Source organism: Nyctereutes procyonoides, unplaced genomic scaffold, assembly GCF_905146905.1.
Source record: "Nyctereutes procyonoides isolate TBG_1078 unplaced genomic scaffold, NYPRO_anot_genome, whole genome shotgun sequence".
NCBI lineage: Eukaryota > Metazoa > Chordata > Mammalia > Carnivora > Canidae > Nyctereutes > Nyctereutes procyonoides.
The window spans coordinates 14,028,120-14,049,538 of NW_026575136.1; the positions used below are offsets into that span (position 1 = coordinate 14,028,120).

At 47.3% G+C, this 21,419-nt stretch overlaps 1 protein-coding gene across 21 annotated transcripts in view; it reads right to left on the bottom strand.

Moving 5' to 3' along the window:
- Nucleotides 1-5,387: 5,387 nt before the first annotated feature.
- Nucleotides 5,388-21,419, bottom strand: part of LOC129495594 (nebulin-like) — a 201,565-nt gene continuing 185,533 nt past the window's right edge. For 7 of the 21 annotated variants that reach the window (XM_055303241.1, XM_055303247.1, XM_055303246.1 and 4 more), the window contains 16 exons: nucleotides 20,507-20,599; nucleotides 19,934-20,026; nucleotides 18,909-19,001; nucleotides 17,165-17,257; nucleotides 16,130-16,222; nucleotides 15,484-15,576; nucleotides 14,002-14,094; nucleotides 13,732-13,824; nucleotides 13,464-13,556; nucleotides 13,006-13,098; nucleotides 12,224-12,331; nucleotides 11,962-12,145; nucleotides 11,632-11,724; nucleotides 10,343-10,483; nucleotides 9,941-10,047; nucleotides 5,388-6,153 (listed from right to left, as the gene is read on the bottom strand). In XM_055303241.1, the coding sequence (XP_055159216.1) occupies nucleotides 5,980-6,153; nucleotides 9,941-10,047; nucleotides 10,343-10,483; nucleotides 11,632-11,724; nucleotides 11,962-12,145; nucleotides 12,224-12,331; nucleotides 13,006-13,098; nucleotides 13,464-13,556; nucleotides 13,732-13,824; nucleotides 14,002-14,094; nucleotides 15,484-15,576; nucleotides 16,130-16,222; nucleotides 17,165-17,257; nucleotides 18,909-19,001; nucleotides 19,934-20,026; nucleotides 20,507-20,599 (1,737 nt within the window). In that variant the 3' untranslated portion in view covers nucleotides 5,388-5,979. The remainder of the gene's footprint in view (nucleotides 6,154-9,940; nucleotides 10,048-10,342; nucleotides 10,484-11,631; nucleotides 11,725-11,961; nucleotides 12,146-12,223; nucleotides 12,332-13,005; nucleotides 13,099-13,463; nucleotides 13,557-13,731; nucleotides 13,825-14,001; nucleotides 14,095-15,483; nucleotides 15,577-16,129; nucleotides 16,223-17,164; nucleotides 17,258-18,908; nucleotides 19,002-19,933; nucleotides 20,027-20,506; nucleotides 20,600-21,419) is intronic. The other 14 variants (XM_055303244.1, XM_055303243.1, XM_055303249.1 and 11 more) reach the window with 14 other exon arrangements.

The window sequence follows — 21,419 nt, forward strand, 5'->3', positions numbered from 1 at the left end:
TCTTAAATCCCACGTAGGAGTAATGTCATGGTATTTATCTTTCTCGGACTTACCTCGCGTAGCGTCCTGTCCTCTAGCTCCATCCATTTTGCAGATGGTCTGGCTCCATCCTTTCCTGTGGCCGAGTAACCTCCACAGTTCATATACCGCGGGTTTGTCCGCTTCTCGATGGGTGGACGCTGGGCACCCCCACACCGCAGCTCTTGTAAATAGTACTGCACTGACAGAACAGTGCATGTGCCTCTTCAAACTAGTGTTCTCATATTTGGGTGTGATTACAGGTCACGGGATAGTTCCATTTTTTATTTTTTTGAGGACCCTCCATCCTGTTTTCTATAGTGGTCGCACCAGTTTGTATTCCCACCAGCAGTGCATCAAGGTTCCTTTTCCACATCCTTGCCAATGCTTTGTTTCTTGTGGGTTGTTTTTTTGTTTTTTGTTTTTTTAAGTTATTCTGACAGGTGTGAGGCATATCTACCTCACTGTAGTTTTGATTTGCATTTCCCTGATCTGTGGTGATCCCTGAGGTTGAGCATTTTCTCGTGTCGGCCACGTATTTGTCTTGAAGAAATGTCTGTTCATTGTGTGTCTGCCCGTTTTTATTTAGATTGTTTTTTGGTGTTGAATTGCATTAAGTTCTTTATATACTTTGGATGCTGACACTGTATCGGGTCACTTGCAAATATCTTTTCCCACTCAGTAGGTTGTCTTTTAGTTTTGTTATTTCCTTTGCTGTGCAGAAGCTTTTTATTTTGAAGTAGTTTCAATAGTTTCTTTTTGCTTTTGTGTCCCTTGCCTTAGGAGACCTATCTAGAAAAATCCTGCTATGAAAAAAAAAATGTTGTTCTAGTCAGTGTCCGGTATTACTGCCTGTGCTCTCTTCTAGGATTTTTACGGTTTCAGGTCTCCCATTTAGGTCCTGAATCCACTTGGGGTTTATCTTTGTGTGTGACGTAAGAGAGCGGTCCACTTTGGTTCCTTTGCATGTAACTGTCCAGGTTTCCCCACACCATTGGTTACAGAGACGCTCTCTCACTGCATAGTCTTTGCCTCTTTCGTGAAAGATTAATTGTACAATCCTGAGTGTGTTTCTGGGCTTCCTGTCCCGGTCCATTGATCCAAGCGTCCGCTTCTGCGCCAGCACTGTACCGTTTGGATTCCTACAGCTTTGTAGCATATCTTGTTATTGAGGATTGTGATACGTTCAGTTGTTGTCTCTTTCAAGATTGCTTTGGCCATTCGGGGTGTTTCGTGGTTCCACACAAGTTTTAAGATGATTCTACTTGTGTGCAAAATGCTGTTGGGATTTTGATAGGGACTGCGCTAAATCTGTAGACTGCTTTGGATAATAAGGACATTTTAACGATATTTGTTCCCCCAATCCATGCACGTGGCAGATCTTTGGATTTGCTGGTGTCCTCTTCAGGTTCCTCCTCAGCATTCTGTACTTTTTAGACATCAGGTCTCTCACTTCTTTGGTGAAGTTTATTCCTTGGTATTATTTTTGGTGCAACTGCAAAACGATTTTGGGATTGTTTCCTTAATTTCTCTTTCTGTTGTTTCATTATGAGCGTATAGAAATGCAACAGAAATTTGTATATTTGTATCCTGAGGCCTTACCGAATTCATTTATCAGTTCTAATAGGTTTTGGGTGGAGTCTTTAGGGTTTTCTATGTATAGTATCGTCATCTACAAATAGTGAACGTTGTAGTTCTTCCTTACCAATTTGGATGACTTTTCTTTTTCTTCTTTGATTGCTGTAGTTAGGACTTGCAATACTGTGTTGAGTGAAGGTGGCGGGAGTGGACATCTTTGGCTTGTTCTTGACCATTGGGGAAATGTTCTCAGGTTTTCACCAGTGAATAGGATGTTAGCTGTGGGTTTTTTCATATACGGTCTTTATTGAGTCTGTTTCCCCTAAACCTACTTTGTTGTTTTCATCATGAATGATGATGTACTTTGTCAGATGATTTTTCTGCATCTGATGAAATGAGCATGTGGTGTTTATCCTTTCCTTTGTTGATGTACTATGTCATGGTGACTGATTTGTGAATATTGAGCTACCCTTGTATTCCATAAATCCACTTGATCATGGTGGATGATTTTTTCAGTGTATTGTTAGATTCCGTTTGCTAACATTAAATAATCTGTTCTCATTGTTTTCTTAATTTCTATTTTGTTTATTTCTGCTCTAATCTTTATTGTTTCTTCTGGTTTTGGGTTTTATTCTTTCTTTTCTAGCTCTTTTATGTATAAGGTTAGGCTGTTTGGTATTTTTCTTGCTTCGTGAGTTAAGCTTGTATTGCTATAAACTTGGCTCTTAGAATAGCTTTTGCAGTGTCTCAAAGATTGTGGACTCCTGTTTTCATCTTCTTTTGTCTCTTTATTTCTGCATTTTTTTTTTAGATTTTATTTATTTATTCATGAGAGACACAGAAAGAGAAGCAGAGACATAGGCAGAGGGAGAAGCAGGCTCCATGCAGGGAGCCTGATGCAGGATTCAATCCCAGGACTCCAGTATCACGCCCTGGGCTGAAGGCAGCGCTAAACCGCTGACACCCAGGTGTCCCTGATTTTTTTTTTTTTTTTAAAGATTTTATTTATTCGTGAGAGACACAGAGAGAGGCGGAGACGTAAAAAGAGGGAAAAGCAGGTGGGACTTGATCCCAGGACCCCAGGATCACGGCCAGAGACCAAGGCAGATGCTCAACCACTGAGCCACCCAGGTGTCCCTTGTCTTTGATTTCTTGATTGACCCATTCATTGTCTAGTAGCATATTATTCAACCTCCATGTATTTGTTTTTCCAGATTTTTTATGGTTAATTTCTAGTGTCACAGTGTCATAATAGGAAGTATCATAGTTTCATACTATGATTTTAATTGTTTTGAAGTTGTTGACTCACTTTGTGGCCTAATATGTGATCTGTATTGAAGAATGTTCCACGTTCAGTTGAAAAGAATGTGTTTTGCTATTTTAGGATGGGATGTTCTGAATAGACCTGTTAGAGCCATCTGGTCCATTGTGTCATTCAGAGCCACTGTTTCCTTGTTGGTTTTCTATTTTAATGATCTATCCATTGATGTGTGAGGTGTTCTCTATTATTATTGTATTATTATCAGTTACTTCCTTTATGTTTGCTGTTAGCTGCTTTATATATTTGGGTACTTCCCAATTTGCAATATAATCATTATGTTTGTCTAATCTCTACACCCAACGTGGTGCTCCAGCTCACAACCCTGAAATCAAGTCATCATGCCCTTCCTACTGAGCCAGCCAGGTGCCCCCAGTTGTTAGGTCTTCTTGTTGGATCGTTCCTTTGATTATATAGTATCCTTTGTCTCTCATTACTGTCTTTAATCTCTCTCATCTGATGTAAGTATTGCTATCTCAGCTTTCCTCTACTGCCATCTGCATGTAAATGGTTTCCTTCACTTGCCACTTGCATGTGTCTTTAGATCTGAAATGAGTCTCTTGTAGGCGGTGTATTTCTTTCTTTTTATCCGATCCATCACCTTATGTCTTTTGATTGGTGCATTTACTCCATGTACATTCAGATTAATTATTGATCTGTCCTGATTGCTACTTTGTTAGTTGTTTTATGGTTGTTTTTGTCATTCTCTGTTGCTTCTCATTTTTCTCTTCGTGGTTTGCTGGCTTTCTTTAGCGATATAGTTGGGTCCCTGTCATCTTCTTTTTTGCGTATTACTGGTTTTTGATTTGTGGTTCCATTAGATTATACACAGCATCTTTTGCATATAGTAGTCTATATGCAGTAAGTTAAGTTGCCAATAGCTTAAGTCTTAACTCATTCTTCTCTCCTTACCCACAGTGTTTTGGGTATTCAGTGTCATACATTGCAGCCTTATTTTGTGGATTCCTTGACTGACTTTATAGATACTTGAGTTCCAACTGAAAAATACACCAGGAGCTTTATGGAGTTTCCCTTGTATGTAAATGTTTTCTTTTGCTGCTTTTTAAATTCTGTCAGTGCTTTTGCCATCTTAATTACTGTGCATCTTCATATGGAATTCCTTGGGTATTGTTGAGGACTTTTTGGTGGCTCCTGGATCTGAAATTTGTTTCCTTTCTTAGATTTGGAGAATTTTCAGCAATTTCTTTAAATAAATTTCCTGTCCCCTTTCTCTCTTCTGAGATCCATGTAATGCAAATGTTATTAGGCTTAATGGTGTCACCTAGTTTTTCCTTAGTCTATTCTCATTATTTATTTATTCTCTCCTGTTCGGCTTGATTGCTTTCCATTGCTCTGTCCTCTAGGCCATTGATCTGTTCTGCTTCCTCTAAGTCTACTATTTATTCCATTATATTTTTAATTTCAACTACTGAGTTTATCTCTGATTGGTTTCCATGGTTTTCTTTGTTGAACAACTCACCAATGTCCTCAAAGTCTTTTCTCAAGTCCAGAATATCCTTGACTATTGCTTTAAACCCTCTATCAGGTGTATTACTTAGCTCTGGTTTTTTTTTTTTTTGTTTGTTTGTTTTGTTTTGTTTTGTTTTTTTTGTTTTTGTTTTTTTTTTTTTTTTGGATCTCTTGCTGTGATTTGTCCTGGTCTTTCATTTGGGACTTGGTCCTCTGACTTTTCATTTTATCTAACGCTGCATCTGTTTCTGTGTGTTAGGAGAGTCAACTATGTCTCTTGGCTTTTGCAAGTAGTAGCCTTATGAAGAAGAGGTCCTGTGGTGCCCTACTGCTCAATATCCTCTGCTCACCAAAACCTGGCTAGGGGGCTATCGCCTGTGTGTGTTGCATGTACCCCGATTTGTGGCAGAGTCACGTTTGCCTTCAGTCCAGTCATCTGCAATAGCTTTCATTGCCACTTGTGGACAGGGTTTCATTCCTGTGGCTTGAGTGGGCCAGTCTGGGGCCTCCTTGGGCTTGAGTTGAGTCAGATGAGGTGTTCGCCAGAGATGCAGTGGGTATGGAACTGCCTTAGGCTTTCCCTGTGTTGTCCTTTGAGAAGCTTTCATTGGTGTGTGGGGCCTACAGTCAGACCTGATGTCTACCCCGAGTCCATTGCTGGGGCCACACAGCTGGGCCGGGGTGTGTGTTATCCTCCCCTCTCAGGGCAGGAGTCTGTGGAGTGGTGCTGGGCCACTGCCAGGTGGCGGCAGTGCTTTGGATGGGGCGTGCAGTGCCATCCCTTTCCCAGCTGTCCACTGCTGACCCCACAGTGGTTTTTAAAATGTTATCAGCTGAGCCATAAGGGAAGCTTGCTGAATACAGTATAGTCCTGAGAAAGCCACGTGTGTACATTTTTAACGGTACATTTAAATTTTTTTAGTAAAGTCTAAACTGATGGATTTGCTTTATTGAAATTGATTTGTTGATCAAAACAACCATTAAAAATAAGTTACTACATCAGTGGTGTTTATTGCAGAATTCTAGACTTTATTGACTATCACCTTTGTAACTTCAGACCTGAAGGAATAGAATTAAAAGCATGAGCATTCAGTGAGCAAGGAAAAGATGAGTGTTTCTGCCATTGTTCTTTGTGTTTAACATGTTCAGAATCCTTGTTTTAAAAAAAATAATGTTAAACATTTTCATAATGGAGAAAGACTCTGGGTTGATACAGCAATAAAGATTGCATAAACTTTTAAAATATCTATTCCATAATTAAACTTTAAGTCAATATGGAAAATTTAGTAATGGCAGTTTTAAGAATCACGAACCTATGGGTTTAATGTCTCTTAAGTTATATGTGTAAATCCAGAAAATAATGAAGTAGATCTAGTTTAATAATTGGACAATTAGTGATATTAAGATTTGTTTTACTGGAGAATTACTGAGGTTCATATAGAAACAAATTAAAGGATGGTGCAACTGTTAACCATATTGACACAGAAAAACCATTGGGCAGCTTTGAGAACTTAGGAAATAATGGTGGGGAGTCTGAACTGAAACCCTGACTGCAGGATGTGCAGGTCCCGCAGACCAGTGCAATACTCAAATGCTTAAATGGCTTCCACGTAGTTGGCTGGCAGCATGCCGGTCCTGCCCGTCCTCTGCACAGTGCCATACATCCAACCCTCGTCGATCGCTTGGACGTTTACAATAGCGTCTCCGTCTCTGAAGGACACCTCATCTGCATCAGCAGCCATATAGTCGTACATGGCACGGAAGATCTTCTATTTGTGAAGATGGAAAAAGGTAAAAAAAAATATATGTATACACACACACACACGATTAGATTTGCAACAATCAACCTGAACACCTAATTTTAAGGTCTAAGTTACACAAAGAGAATGTACAACCACCACCAGGAAAGTAAAAAGACTACTCACTACTACTCACAAAACAGGATCAAGTATTTGCTAATCATACATCCAGTAAGGGATTACATCCAGAAGATAAAAACTCCTACAATTCAAAACTGAAAAAAGGCGGGAGGGAGGCGAAGGATCTGAATTCTCCACAAAGGAGATGTACGAATAGCCCATGTTTTTAGTCAGCAGGGAAAACCCCAAGGAACTACGACTTCAAACACGCTAGAATGGTAGGAATCAGCGAGGACCCAGAGCCGATACTGGGGAGGGTGTGGAGAAATTTGAAAAGCTGCTGATGGGGGATCCCTGGGTGGTGCAGCAGTTTGGCACCTCCCTTTGGCCCAGGGCGCGATCCTGGAGATCCAGGATCGAGTCCCACGTCGGGCTCCCGGTGCATGGAGCCTGCTTCTCCCTCTGCCTGTCTCTGCCTCTCTCTCTCTATCATAAATAAAAATTAAAAAAAAAAAAGCTGCTGATGGGAAAGTAAGATGGTGCAGCCACTTTGCAAAGAGTTTTTGCAAGCTCCTCCCTTGTTCGATGCAGAGTTATGGTACTGCGGCCCTACCTACATCCCCAAGGGGCGCGAGAACATATGTCCACACGGTAATTCGTGCATCCACACTCCCGGTATCCTTCACGGCAGTCAAAAAATGGAAAAGAGCCAAATGCCTATCAATTGATGAAGGAAGGCAGGGTGGTATTTCCACACGATGGAACACTTGGTACTAAGGAGTGTTTACTGCCGTGATACAAGCAGGCGAACCTCGGCGTTGAGGACAGGAAGCCCGTCCCCGAAGACCACATACTGTGTGACTGAATTTATGTGAAGTACATTGCACAGGCAAATGCAGACAAAGAGCATTAGTGGATCCCTCAGGATGGGATGGGGGGACCGTTGATGGGTACAAGGGGTTTTTTAGGGTGATGAAATGTTATAAAATTAGATGACGGTAGCAGTTGAATAACCAAATGAAATAAAAATCAGTGGACCCATACACTGCAAATGAACTTAATAGTATGTTAATATGTTCATAAGACTATGAAAAAAAGAATGGAATGTGCTAACTTTGTATGTGGCCTTATCTTCCCTTTTGAAAAAGTCAATTTTTTGTTTTGAAGAATAAAAATTTGAAAGACCACAGCAATACTGCACATATTCTTTCACTGGGAATTTGGAAGCACGCTGGTTGTAAAAGTTCCTAAAAGCTGTCCTCCACATTAAACAAAAAAACCCCAACTAGAGAAGAAGGGAAAGTGGGCACTTTACTAATCAGTAAGCATGGAGTTCCAGTTAAGACAAATGGGCTCTGGAGATCTCTGGCGATCTGTACACAAGCCTGAATGTATCGAACACTTAAAAATGTGGTAAAAAGGTAGAGCTCAAGTGGTTTTACAATTAAAAAAAAATGTAATTCAGCTCTTGTAACACTACTTGTAGATAAAAATAACAAAAATTGAAAGTGCCCAAATTTCCTTCATAGGAGCCGCACTGGTTAGTAATTGGAGATGTAACCCACGTATTTTTTCCTGGCATTCTGAAATGATCAAAGACAGGTTTCCCCTTAACTACTGAGATTCATACTCTGACTTGTTCTTTCCATTTAATATAACTTCAGGGTCATTCCATATAAATACAGATCTGTCTCTTTTTTTTCTGTCTTAATATTTTTTGCTGCTGCAGAGAATTCTGTATCGTAAGATCACAAATTAACCATTTCTATACCTCTGGACATTTAATTGTTACTATTTTACACTAATCCCCTAATGTTTGTCTTTAGGCAAGTATTTCAGGAAAAGAGCTTTTTGTTATTTTATTTATTTATCCATGAGACAGAGAGAGAGAGGCAGAGACACAGGCAGAGGGAGAAGCAGGTTCCCTGCGGGGATCCCAGGACCCCGGGGTCACGCCCTGGGCAGAAGACAGCCGCTCAACCCCTGAGCCACCCGGGTTTCCCAGGAAAAGACCTTTTAAAGGTGAAGATAGTAGGTCAAATGGTATGTTCATTTTAATAATAATAAAAAAAATTCACTACCATGAGAGGATTCTAACACTATAATTTGCATATTCCTAGTTAGCAGTCATGGTGGACACTTTTGTTGGATGTTTCTATTTCTTTTGCTGTAAGTTGTCTATTCGTTTGCTTCCATATCTTATTTTGACCAGAAGGAATAATTTGCCAATGAATTTTTGGGTGTTATGCCTTTTAGATAGGGCTTTTTGTTATATATGCAGATATTTTCTCCCAGTTTCATAGGTTTCATTTTGTTATAAAAACGTTTAGGGCCGCCCAGGTGGCTCAGTGGTTTAACACCACCTTCAGCCCAGGGCGTGACCCCAGAGTCCCGGGATAGAGTCCCAGGTCAGGATAGAGTCCCAGGTCGGGCTCCCTGCATGGAGCCTGCTTCTTCACCTCTCTCTCTGTGTCTGTCATAAATAAAATCTTCTGGTCCAGAGGCCTGGGGTTAAGTCCCTCCACACTGCTCCTGCTTGCTCGTGTTTTTCTCTCAAAATCTCTAAAAAAATTTTATGGTCAGATATGTGGTCTTTTCTTTCACATCCTTAGGTTCTGGAACTTGCTGAGGAAGGCCTTGGTTGTCCCCGATATTATAAAAGTGGCCTCTAGTTTTCTGTAGTATTTTACAATTTTACTGTTTCCCCCTGCTGATTTGTAAGCTATTCTCATATCTAGTCCCATGCTAAACCCATATTTAATGATAACAGCTTTATAGTATGTTTTGCTCCTATTTGGTTAATAGTTATCCACTGGAGGGGAGCGGAGGGGCTCATGTGGTTAAGTGGCTGCCTTTGGCTGGGGTTATGATCCCAGCCGGGGACATCGGGCTCCCTGCTCTGTGGGGAGTCGGCTGCTCCCTCCCCCTGCTGCTCCCCCTGCTTATGCACTCTGTCAAACAGAATGTTAATTTTAATACACAGAATGCTAGGATTTTAGAGTTGCCAAAATCATGGGTTCATGGGTTTATTTCAGGAGAAATGACTACAAGGTTCTGTTCCTGGAATATAATGGGTCTTAATACTTACTTAGATCTTTGTCCTTTCATAAAGACAGTTTTCTACATACAAATATTTTTGTTAATAGAAATATTTTTATTTCAACCCTAAAGAATTAAGTTTTTGTGATATAGATGAATCCAGGGTTTTAAACTGAGTTTTTAAAGTAGTTTGGTGAACTGTAAAAATGACTGACTTATTTATATGTATTATTTTATATTTATCTATATTTATATCCCTTATATTTAAGGAGATCTAAGATGACATGTTTTACGTGTGACACATGCGTAATCCTCTTGAACGAGGATTCCAAACAGCAGATACTTGAAGATAGTGGGTAGGACCAGTGAGCCCCAAGGGATTGTTAGTTTAAATAATTTGAGCTTGGGAATGAAGCGTTTCTCATACGCCTGGTAATAGGTGCATTAAAAGAGTGCCGAGGGGCCCCCAGGAGGCTCAGAGGCTGAGTGTGTGCCTGAGGCCCAGGGTCCTGGGATCGAGTCCCCGGTCGGGTCCCTGCAGGGAGCCTGCTTCTCCCTCTGCCTGGGTCTCTGCCTCTCTTTCTGTCTCTCAGGAATAAATAAATCTTAATTTTAAAAAACGTGACGCCTACAGCAGGTGGGGCGGGGCTGCACTTACCCCGGCAGTGGAGGGGTGCGATGGGATGGAGGAGAGCGTGGTCTGCTGCGTGGCCGCCGAGGAGGACCGCTGCGGGGGCAGCTCCGTGGTCCTGGCGTGCTTGTAGGCTGTTGGGGTGGGGGAGGGTTGGCAAGGGGCAGGCCTGCACCTGCTGCCCGCGAGGGGTGGGGCCTGCACCTGCTGCCCGCGGGGGTGGGGGGTGGGGTGGCCTGCACCTGCTGCCCGCGGGGGGGGGGGGCTGCACCTGCTGCCCGTGGAGGGGGGCGCACCTGCTGGGGGGTCCTGCACCTGCTGCCCAAGCCTCCCCCCTCCCCAGGAGGCCTGGAGCCCCGTGAGGCCCGCTGCCCAGCCTCTACCGGCTGCTGCAGCCCGAGCCCCGAGGGCGGGTGGCCCCCGCGGTACCTGAGGCGGTGAAGACGATGCCGTCGCTGTAAGCGGACAGGCGCGGGTCGGCGGGCTCCGAGGGCTCCGACTTGTCCTCGCCGCTCAGCGCGCTGGCCGAGCCCGCCCGGGAGTGCTCGCGGCTCCGGCGCTGCGCCTGGGCTGTTGGGGCGGGCGGGGGGGTTAGGATGCTGTGGCGAGGGGGGCGGGGGGGGGGAGACCTTAGGACGGGTGGAGGGTTTAAGATGTGGACGGAGGGGGAGGGGGGAAGGCCGCTGGGGGGGAGAGGGAGACCGCGAGGAGGGGAGGGGAGGAGGCTGCGCGGGGGGCGGGGGGGGGCACCGCGAGGTGTATAAGAGACCGCGGGGGGGCGGTTAGGACGTGGTTTGCGGAGAGGGGGATTAGGACGTGGCCGCGGGAGGAGGGAAGAGATGGGGTAGAGATGGGCGAGTGGGGGGGAGTGGTGAGGCTACGTGTAGGGGTGAAGCCTTGTGTGGGCGTGAGGCGGCAGAGGGGAGGCCACAGGGAGGGGGACCCGGAGTAAAGGGGTGAGGCTGAGGTCGTGTGGGGGTAGTGGGGGATCAGGTATGAGGCTGCAGGAGTGGGAGTAGCAGGGCAGGGGTGAGGCCAAGGCTGCTGGCGGGGGAGAGTGGGAGAGGAGAGGGGAGCAGAGAGGGTAGAGGGGAGGATGGGACAGTGGGGGGGAAGACAGCGTGGGGAGTAGACAGCGGGGGGCGGGTAGACAGCGGGGGAAGACAGAGGGGGGCGGGGAAGACAGCAGGGGTGCCGAAGACAGCGTGGGGGGGAAGACAGCAGGGGTGGGGGAGACAGCAGGGGTGGGGGAGACAGCGCGGGGGGGGGAACACAGCAGGGGCAGGGGTGTGGCCGCGGCGGGCCCTGCGGGTACCCGGGTCCGGGGCACGTGGATTCCCGCAGACAGCGCGGCGGCCCCGGAGGGTCCTGGAGGGGCCTGGCAGCAGGGCGGGGCGGGGCGGGGCGCCCCCCCGGGGCGCCCCCCCCATCCCCGCTGCCGCCTCCCAGAGCGCCCGAGGCCGCAGGCCGTTGCCCTAGGGGGGCCGCCGGGGCGTCAGCGTGTCGGGGGGGCGGAGAGGTGGCACCCTGCGGCCCCGCAACCTCCCCGGCTGGCGGCCGGCCTCCCCGGGGGCGGGGGGGCCTCGCACGCGGCGGCACCGACGGGGCCCCACACCCCGGCGGCCCCTCCGCGGCCTCGGCGCCCAGCAAGGACGGGGTCCGGCCCCGAGGGTCCCCGCCAAGCCTGGTCGCCCCCGGCCCGCCGCAGCCGTCCCTACCGTTGAGCAGGTGCAAGCTCCGCGACTGGATGTTGTCCTCCGCGGGGTCGTAATCGAACACGGAGCCGCGGTTGGTGCGCCACACGCGGAGGCCTGCGCGGGACAGGCGCCCAGGTCGGACCCCGGCGGGGGGCGCGCGGGGGTGGGGGGGGCTGGGGGGTAGCGGGGGCGGGTGGCGGGGTAGGGTCCCGGGGGCGGGTGGCAGGGGCGGGGGCAGGGGGTTCCCCGGGGGCGGGACACCTGGTCCTCGCGTGGTGGGCGGAGGCGCGCGTGGTGGTGCCGGGAGCCCCAGGCCGAGGCCGTCGTGCGGAGCACCCCCCCGCCCCCCACCTGTGACGGGCTCCTGGGCCTGGCCGCCGCGGCCCGGCTCCATCTCCACCACCCTCCTCCGGATGCCACGGTAGGTGATGTCGCTGACGTCCTGCGTGTTCTTCTTCACCCGCTCCGTGATGGGGTCCGTGACCACGGGCGTGAAGCAGCCCTTGTGTTTCTCAAAGTCCTCGTGGTACTTCACCTGCAGGGCCGCGGTTCGTGGGCGCCGGTGCGTGGGCCTGGGGCTCCCCCGTTCCCCACCCCGTCCCCCCGCACTCACCGTGGACACGTTACGCTGGGTCTCGCGCACGCGCCGCATCTCCGGGGTGTCCAGCACGTGCGCGGCCCTGCCCTGGATGTGCCTGCGGAAGCCGTCAGTGTACAGCACCTGCGGGGGGCGCGGGGCGTCAGCAGGTGCGGGCCGAGCCCGGGACCGTTGTCGTCATGGCCTTGGGTTTCCCCAGGACATCAGGCGGCGCCACCTGGCATCCGCGCGCCGAGGGGACCGTCCCTGCCCGCGCGCCCCGGGCCTCGGGGGAGACCCGCACCCGGAGCCGGCCCGCGTCCCACGGCCACCATCCTTCTCCACTCGGGACCGTTTTCATAGGCCCACGTGCAGGTGGCGCCGAGCAGTGTGGGCCCCAACATGGAGCCCCGACGACACCCAGCCCGGGCCGCACGCCTTTCAGGGCCCCGGCTTAGGGGTCAACGGGCCACGGCTGTGACCCGGGCGGCGCCCCCGCCCCCCCAGCGGGGCCGCGTGACATCGGCAGGTGTTACCGGCCGCCCCCCCCCCCGCGGGGCTGCGGGACATCGGCAGGTGTTACGGGCTGTGACCCGCCCCCACCCCCCAGCGGGGCCGCGGGACGCCCGCAGGCGTTCTTTCTTAGTACGGCCACAGGCACCTAAAGGCCGGTTGTGTTAATCGCAGCGTCCACCTGCAGGCGAGCAAGAGGCGCAGGTGTTAACGGGCCAGGCCGCGACCCCCGGGCCCCCCTGCCCGCCGGGGCGAGGGCGCGTCCACGCGGGACGGACATGATCGAGGCGGCGGCCGCCCAGTACCGAGCTCAGGTTCTCCTGGTTGCGCTTAGCTCGCTCCATCTCTGGGGTGACGGCCGTGGGCGTGCCCTTCCTCACGCTCTCCCGGTAGCACACCTGGGGGCCGAGGGCGCCGGCGTCAGCGAGCGGTGGGGGAGGGGGGGCACACCGGGGCACGGGGTCACACCGGGAGGTCGCACGAGTGGGGGGGGTCACACCGGGTGAGGGGGCGCACGGGGGTCACACTGGGGGTCACACCGGGAGGGGAGATCACAGCGGGAGGAAAGCCGTCCGCACGTTGCACGTTCCGTGTAAAGCCCAGGATGAGGAATTAATCGGTGGGAGCTGCTGGGGTCGGCTGGTTGGTTTTAGGGGCAAAGAGGGGCTTCCAAAAAGTCAGTTTCGGGGCAACTGCGAAAGGTTAGTGCCGCAGCCAGTCGGCAGGCGCCCGGGCGCCGCGGTCCCCCGTCCTCCCCAGGTACCGAGCTAAAGTTCTCCTGGTTGCGTTTGACTCGCTCCATCTCGGGAGTAAAGGGGGTCGGGGTCGCCTTCCCCACCTGCTCTCGGTACGACACCTGCGGGGGCCACGTGCGGGCTGAGACGGGGGCTCGGGCGGGCGCCGCGCGTACTGGGGCCGTGGGGGGGGGTGGGGGCGGGGGGGGGCCCGCGACAGTCGGCCCGTGGCTCGGTGGGGGGGGGGAGGCAGGGGGCCGGGCCGCACGCGCCCGCTCCCGCTCCCCGCCACGATACCGAGCTAAAGTTCTCCTGGTTGCGTTTGACTCGCTCCATCTCGGGAGTAAAGGGGGTCGGGGTCGCCTTCCCCACCTGCTCTCGGTACGACACCTGCGGGGGCCACGTGCGGGCTGAGACGGGGGCTCGGGCGGGGGCCGCGCGTACTGGGGCCGTGGGGGGGGTGGGGGCGGGGGTAGGGGCCCGCGACAGTCGGCCCGTGGCTCGGTGGGGGGGGGGGGGCAGGGGGCCGGGGGCCGGGCCGCACGCGCCCGCTCCCCGCCACGATACCGAGCTAATGTTCTCCTGGTTGCGTTTGACTCTCTGCATCTCCGGCGTGACGGGGGTCGGGGTCGCCTTCCCCACCTGCTCCCGGTACAGAACCTACGCCGCCGGCGGCACCGAGGAGCCAGAAAGAAGAAGAAATTAGTGCCCGCAAGACGAAACGGGACGGATCAGCTGTTCCGGGGCTCCGGGGCTCGGGCCTGTGGCAGCGGGGCTGGGGGCGGCTCCTGGGGGTGCTGGGGTCGCCGCAGGGCCTGGGGGGGGACAGCGGATCCTAAGGGGGTCTGGGGTCACTGCAGGGCGTGGGGGGGCGGGGGCGGGCTGGGGTCGCCGCAGGGTGCAGGGGGGGGGGCGGCTCCCGGGGTGCGGGCTGGGGTGGGTCACGGCCACCCCCGCGCTCCGGGCAGCAGGCGGCCCCCAGCCAGGACCCGAGGTGCAGGGGCCGCCCCCCAGGGGAGCGGCGGGCCAGACCGGGGCGCGGCCCCTGGACCCTCTAGAGCGTCCCCGGGCAGTTCTCAGCGCTATACCGGCAGCAGCGTGGATGCTGCACCTCAGGGCCTGCCCCGGCGCCCTTCACGGGGGCACCGCGCTTCTTAAAGGGGGTCCCTGAGCGGCAAGGCCCCCGTCACCAGCGGGACCTGGCAGTGGGGCGTAGCACGTGCTCCGGGAGTCCGAGGCAGTGCTCTCCCGGGAGGCTGGGGGGGGTCCCCTTCAGGGACCCCAACCCCCTGGTCAGCAAGAAACCTAGGATACACGGAGCGCAGGCTTGCGGCCAACGGCTCACCAGTTAGCAGTTAGACACTATGATAAACACAACACAAAAAACTAAAATTGGTAAAGCAAAAACCGTTTGAGTGATGCTTCCTTCTTAATTGGTAATTTTCTGAAACAACTGGTGGATCTTAGTTTTTCCATTTCCAAGAGCACAGTACCTCTAAACAACCACCTGGGACTCAAGATTGTTAGAACTCGATTTTCTTGTTATCCAAGCAAACTAAAAGGCAAGTGGTTTTTTTAAAAAAATATATTTTTAAATATCAGATGGAATAGAAATGTCATTATCCTTGGAGGATCAGGGGTTATTTTTTCCCAAGGTCTCTTTGTCTAAATCTGACAGGTTAAATTAGAACCTAACGTCACAGGTGCAAAAACAAAACAAGATCACAAGTCCAATTTTCCAGAGAGCGCTCTCCTATCGACCACGCCCCTCCCCCAATTTCATGAGTACGTAAAACAAAGAGACCTTGAGGATGGTAGAGAGTGAGTTTGGGGAGAGCTGAGCGAAATTGGAAAAATCTGTTACTTCCTGATATTAGAACTTGATTAAAGCAATCTTGTTATTACAGAGTTAAAGTTAAGAGTAGCCTTCTAGGATAGAAGGATACATGGGATAAACAAAATTCACAAAATTTGTTTTTTTAAAGTAGGATTAATAAGTATTATTTCAAGTCATTAAAGTAGTAGTTGTTTCTTGTCTTGCCAAAGTACCGAGCTAATATTTTCTTGATTGTGTTTGACTCTCTCCATCTCTGGAGTGACAGGTAAAGGGGTTCCCTTGCCCATGTTTTCTTTGTACAACACCTGCGTGATGAGAAAGCATCCAGAAAAAAGAAAAATAAGTAACATTTCATTGGTTGCAAGATTTTAAGTGTGAGTTCAACCTCCTTGTTACCAAAGGACACAGTCGAGTTCAGGGGGCCAGGAGTTACAGGTCGACCAGCCGCCCCAACCGACTACTGGCAGCAGAGCTCCGGGGCAGCAAGGACCTCAGCTGCTGGGGGAAGGCTGTCCATCATTCATGTCATTTTGTCGTTCCTGTGAGCACGTGCCTCCCACCAATGACAGGGGGGTTTGAGATTGTTAGAACTCGGTTTTGTTGTTATCCAAGCAAACTAAGAAACAAGCGGTTTAAAAAAATATTTAAAAATACGAGATGGGATAACAGAATTAAATGTTATGAATGTTTTAAAAAGTCGAATCCATAGTAGTAAAAGTATAAAAAGTATGTCCTTTTGCTAAGTGAGGTATATTAGAAACAAAGGCTGGGGAGTGGGTTTTAAGGAGGAATACGTGTCAAGTGTTATCTAATTATGAGGTTAAGTGGCAGCTGCTTTTCCCTTTCTTTCCAAAATACCGAGCTAAGGTTTTCTTGATTGTGTTTGACTCTCTGCATCTCAGGAGTGATGGAGACTGGAATCCCTGTCCCCAGGTTCTCCTTGTAAAGCACCTGTATGGTAAGAGAGCATCCAGAACAAAAACAAGGATCAACCACTTTCCCCCTTTTGTGGAGAAGTGGGGGGAGGAAGGGCAAAGAGGAAAGAGAGGAGGTTAGAGGAAGGGAGATACCAGAAGCTTCTAGATCCAACCTGTAGGAGCCTAAAGACATTAAGTAAGGGAATGCAGGAAAGAGCAGCAAAAACTGAGACAGGAAAGGAAAATTTTGTTACTTTTGTTGTTTGGATTAATCTCTGCAGAGTGTGCGGTGAAAGGGAACCAACGATTAGTGCCCCCAGCCGGTTTGTTAAGAGGAAGAGAAATAAAAAGAGAGACAAAAGGAGAACCAACGAAGTTATTTTTGATTTGGAAATGTTATTAATAAACCACATAAGGATATCTGATTTTTTTTAAAAACATAGTATAAAGATACATGTGCACAAACCTTCTTTTGTTGGCTTTCAAAAGAAGTCCAGGTATTTAATTTTTAGTTTGGGTGAACATACTGGGAAGAATTATTTTTAAAGCATATGGAGAGCAATGACAAGATGCTACAAAAAAGCAACTTCAAAATATCTGTGTAGATACCAGTAGGGACAGAGAAGGTTAGAATAGGAAGTGGGGCCAACAGTCCAATCTTTGCTAAATACATTTTTGGAAGCTTTATGTTCAGATCAAATTTGCCAAAGCAGGATAAATGTGGGTCCTTAGACACTGGGAAGGTTATGGTTTTAAAGGTTGGGATATAATACTGAACTTATTTTTTTATAAGTCAAATAATGGTATTAATGTTTAACCAAAGTGGGGCAATGGATTCAGGGGAGATGGCAGCGTTAGGTCATGAACAAGACATGTCAGAGTTTTTATTGGGATAAGCTGATTAGATTTAAAATATAGCCATTAATTTTTGGTTTAAAAATAGTTAAAGGGATTTTTTTTTTTTAATTTTAAATACCGAACTAAAGTTTTCTTGATTGTGTTTGACTCGCTCCATCTCTGGAGTGATGGGAATTGGAATCCCCTTCCCGAGGTTTTCTTTGTACAACACCTGTACAACACAAGAAAGCATCCAGAAAAAAACAAGAGCAGTCAAGACAGCCCTTTCATCTGTCCTGGAGGGACCCTAGGATGAGACCACAGACGTCAAACAGGAAAGACTCTCCAAACACAGATCAGGATGAGAATGTGCTCTGGATTTCCTTAGCTAAAGTGCCAGTGTATTTGATATTTACTGCAATATTAACTCATAGTATACTGAAGGTTTTGTTCCTCTGTTGAGAATTAAGGAAAAAAACAAATAATTTTCATAAGAGCACTAAAGTGCTTATGTACAACAGAAAAATTAGTTTTTAATTAGATTGCCAAATACTAACGTTCCCTCCGTAGAACATCTGTTTTACAGAGTAACAGATATTTAAAACTCCAGGCCAAATCTATGTAGTATAGCAAAATTGGCCTTTATTGAGTAAATTTAAATTGTGGAGGTGGTCAAATCTCAAAATTAATATTGTAATACAGAGTGCTATTCATTTCCCACGGAATCTTAGGAGCTCTATGCACTATCAGGACAACTTTGCCTAAATGCAACTTGTGCAACAATGAATACTTAGGTTACTTAGGAAAAAAAAATTATCTGGGATCATTAAGATCTCAAACAATATACTTATTCTAATATAGAAAAAATTAAAATATAATTTTGAAAATTAATGCAAACCTTAATTCTTCCAAAAGAAGAAATCATCATCATCATCATCCCACAGGGAAAACAGTGAACATTCCAGAAGTAATATTAATTTACATGGACAATTTAACACAATTGAAAGGTTGTTAGTGAATGAAAAACAAAACCAAAAGAGAGTGGGACCAAAGAAAGTTACTATTTACATAGGAGAATAAAACTTTCTGAAAATATTTAAACTGACAGTTAAAAGCCACTTTGGATCAAACCTGCCCCCCCCCCAAAAAAAACGTCCAGCTAAATTTTCCTATTGACATTTGATTTTCTATTTCAGGCCTAAGTGACTCTTAAGTTCCTCATACAGAAGTTTCACAGACTATTACAGAATTTTTCAACAATATTACTAAAATAAAAAGTAACATTAAATATAAATGTATGATCTGATTTGTGTCTTTAAAAGAGTAAATCAGAAGGTCTGGATTTCTATTCATGGAATGGCTCGTTTAGCCAAGTATCAGGATAGGGCTGCTTTGGGTTCCAACCCTGAACCACTTTCTCTTTCCGGCCTGTGTTTACCCAGATGGGATCTGGGTTAAGGCAAGCGCATTCCCAGTCACGAGCCACTACTACCTGTGGCCTCAAGGACTCTAGTCTTCGTGCAAAGCTAACCCAGAGGCATCTTAAATAAAGAGAGTCCTGAGAAATTAAGAGCTACGGTGTTTGTTGTTTTTTTTTTTTTTTTTTTTTTTTTGGATATCAATGAACTTCAAAAGTCCCAGCAGCAACATAAAAGTTGAAAAGAGAAGGAAAGGAATGAATTAAAAGTTTTAAGGGACGATTATGAAAGGTACAGAACGTTAGAATCAAATGGTAAGTAAAAGATGTGGAAAACAGGATTCAGTTGATGAAATTCTAAAAATGTTAAACTGATTATTTTAAAGGGGCTAATAGTGAGAAGTTTGTTTTATAGAAAATTATTATTTTTTTAAATACGGAATTAAAGGAACTTTCTCCCGAATACCGAGCTAAAGTTTTCTTGATTGCGTTTGACTCGCTCCATCTCAGGAGTGACAGGAATGGGGGTCCCCTTGCTCAAGTTCTCTTTGTACAAAATCTGTGTGCACAAAACCAACAACCGCATCAGCCTGGACCTATCTTTCAGGTAACTTCATCTTCACAACAGTCCCTTAAAGTATTTTTGTCTTCATAATGACACAAAATGGGCCTTGGCAACTTTAAGAAACAGGACCGACCACTTTCGACACGGAGTCACACACAGTACGAGGTCTGTCCCTGGGTGGCATTGCCACAGACTCAGCCACCACGCTGCCGGAGGAGTCACTTAGGTCTCCTCCCAAAGACAGAAGGATCGGGCCTTATCAAGTAGTGGTCAAGTTAACTGAAATTAATATCCATGATAAGTTGCTGGCAACCCCAAAATAGAGAACCAGAGAGAAAGAGAAGTTTGGGGGAAAATGCTAATTAAAAGCTAAATATTAGCTCTCGTTGATCCTTAAACTATTCCAAAGAGAAGCTCATTTATATCTTACATGGTATACAATACACTGCTCCTATCTCATCTCTGGAATGAAAATATTTAAGAATCACATTCTTTTTACAAAAAGCTACAAACACCAAAAATCCATCCAACAGAGCCAGAATACGCACAAATAAAATTCTAATCAACACTGATCTTTTGAAGGGATGTTAGTTTTATACTTTTGACTTGTTCCACACCAGTTAGAAACACCTGTTGTTATTAAAGGCGGGCTTAAGGGTGGGGGAAAAAAAAACAAACAAACACTGAATATTATGGGTTTTTAAGGAAACTGATCCATAGTTATGTTTTAGGGAAAACAGTTAAGGTTTCACACCAGAACGCAAGTAAATACTAAATTAGAGTTGAAAACTGTGATAATATTTGGATCATTATTTTCATTATGTGAATTTAGTAATTTTACAGGAAGAAAAGTCATATGTTTATAATGTGTTAAAAATATTATTTTAAATAAGAAGGGATTTTATTTTTTGCCCCCTAAGAAATACCGAGCTAAAGTTCTCTTGATTGCGTTTGACTCTCTCCATCTCTGGAGTGATAGGTGTTGGGGTTCCTTTCCCCAAATTTTCTTTGTACAAAACCTGTGAGATACAAGAAAGTACCCAGAAAATATTCAAAACAGGCACAAAGATGAAGGGAGGGAGAAAATTGAGGCAGGGAGTTTGTGTGAGGAGGGAGTCTTTCCGTGAGTAATATTTAGTACGGATAACACTTTTACTTTTCCTTCACAACCATGCTAATTCTGGGGATTAAAAGAAAATTACAACACAAAGCACTGAGTTACAGGAAACGATGATACTGATGAAGAGTCTTGAGTTAACTGTACTCACGGTATTTCAGATCTAAGTATCCACACTTGTCAGCTGCTAAGTGTTAAAATACTATCAGAAAAAGTCACTTTGGGTGAGTCCAGGTGGTTTTGGTCAGATAACAACACACACCCTCACACACACACAGACACAGAACTGTTAAGTTGTTACTTTTTAAAAACGGATAGCGGGTTATTCTGGTAGATGTTTAAGGGGGGAAATAGAGATTCTTAGTTGATTATGTGTAAATACCGAGCTAAAGTTCTCTTGATTGCGTTTGACTCTCTCAATCTCTGGAGTGACGGGGGTTGGGATGCCCGTTCCCAAGTTTTCTTTGTACATAACCTGTAGAAGATAATTAGAATAGCCAAAAAGGTGAGATGGCCGCGAATCCTTTGGATCACAGCTACACGTGTGGGCTACGTGGTGGAAACTCACAGAACAACTAGGACACTTTCAACTAGGACACTCGGGATACGGAAAAGAAGCTCCACCAACATTTATGTTCCTGCTCCAACAGTAATCTCACTGCCTTGAACACTTGCTACTAATTTGTGCGTTTTCTGTTGCCAACACCTAATACATTCCTAAAATGCACTTAAAACGTGGTGATAAATTCAATGAGAAAAATCTAACCATTTCATACCGTTTAGTATTAGTAGGTTCACAGTAGATTTGTACTTAATTTAAATGGGTTACTTGGTTTCAGATTTTCTGATCACATGATGATCTATTCTTTCCAGGGATGAGAATTTTAGTGGTTTTGTATTTTCTACTGAAAATTCTAGGTGGCCCCTAGTCTGTAGGTACTCTTAATAGGAGGAGACTTAAAAGTAAATTTTTCAGAAAGAGTAGCTTTCCTTGAAATTTCTACTAATGGTTGTTGGATCACACAAACTAGTGCTTTTCAAACTGAGGAAGTCCCTATTGTTTTTAGGCGTCCTATCAAAGGTCTCTACATTTTAATGAAAAGAGTAAGGAACTTCTTGAACCTCAGGGCCCCCTTCTTCTCCTTCCCTCTTAATGTTAAGAACTGTCGCCTAAGGGAATGAATGAATTCTTTCTAAATAAATGGGTCCAGTGGCGCCCTTGAGCATAGGGTGGGGAGAAACATGGGCGGGGGCGGGGGGGGGGGCTTGTCACAGATTCATTCCTAGAATCACTG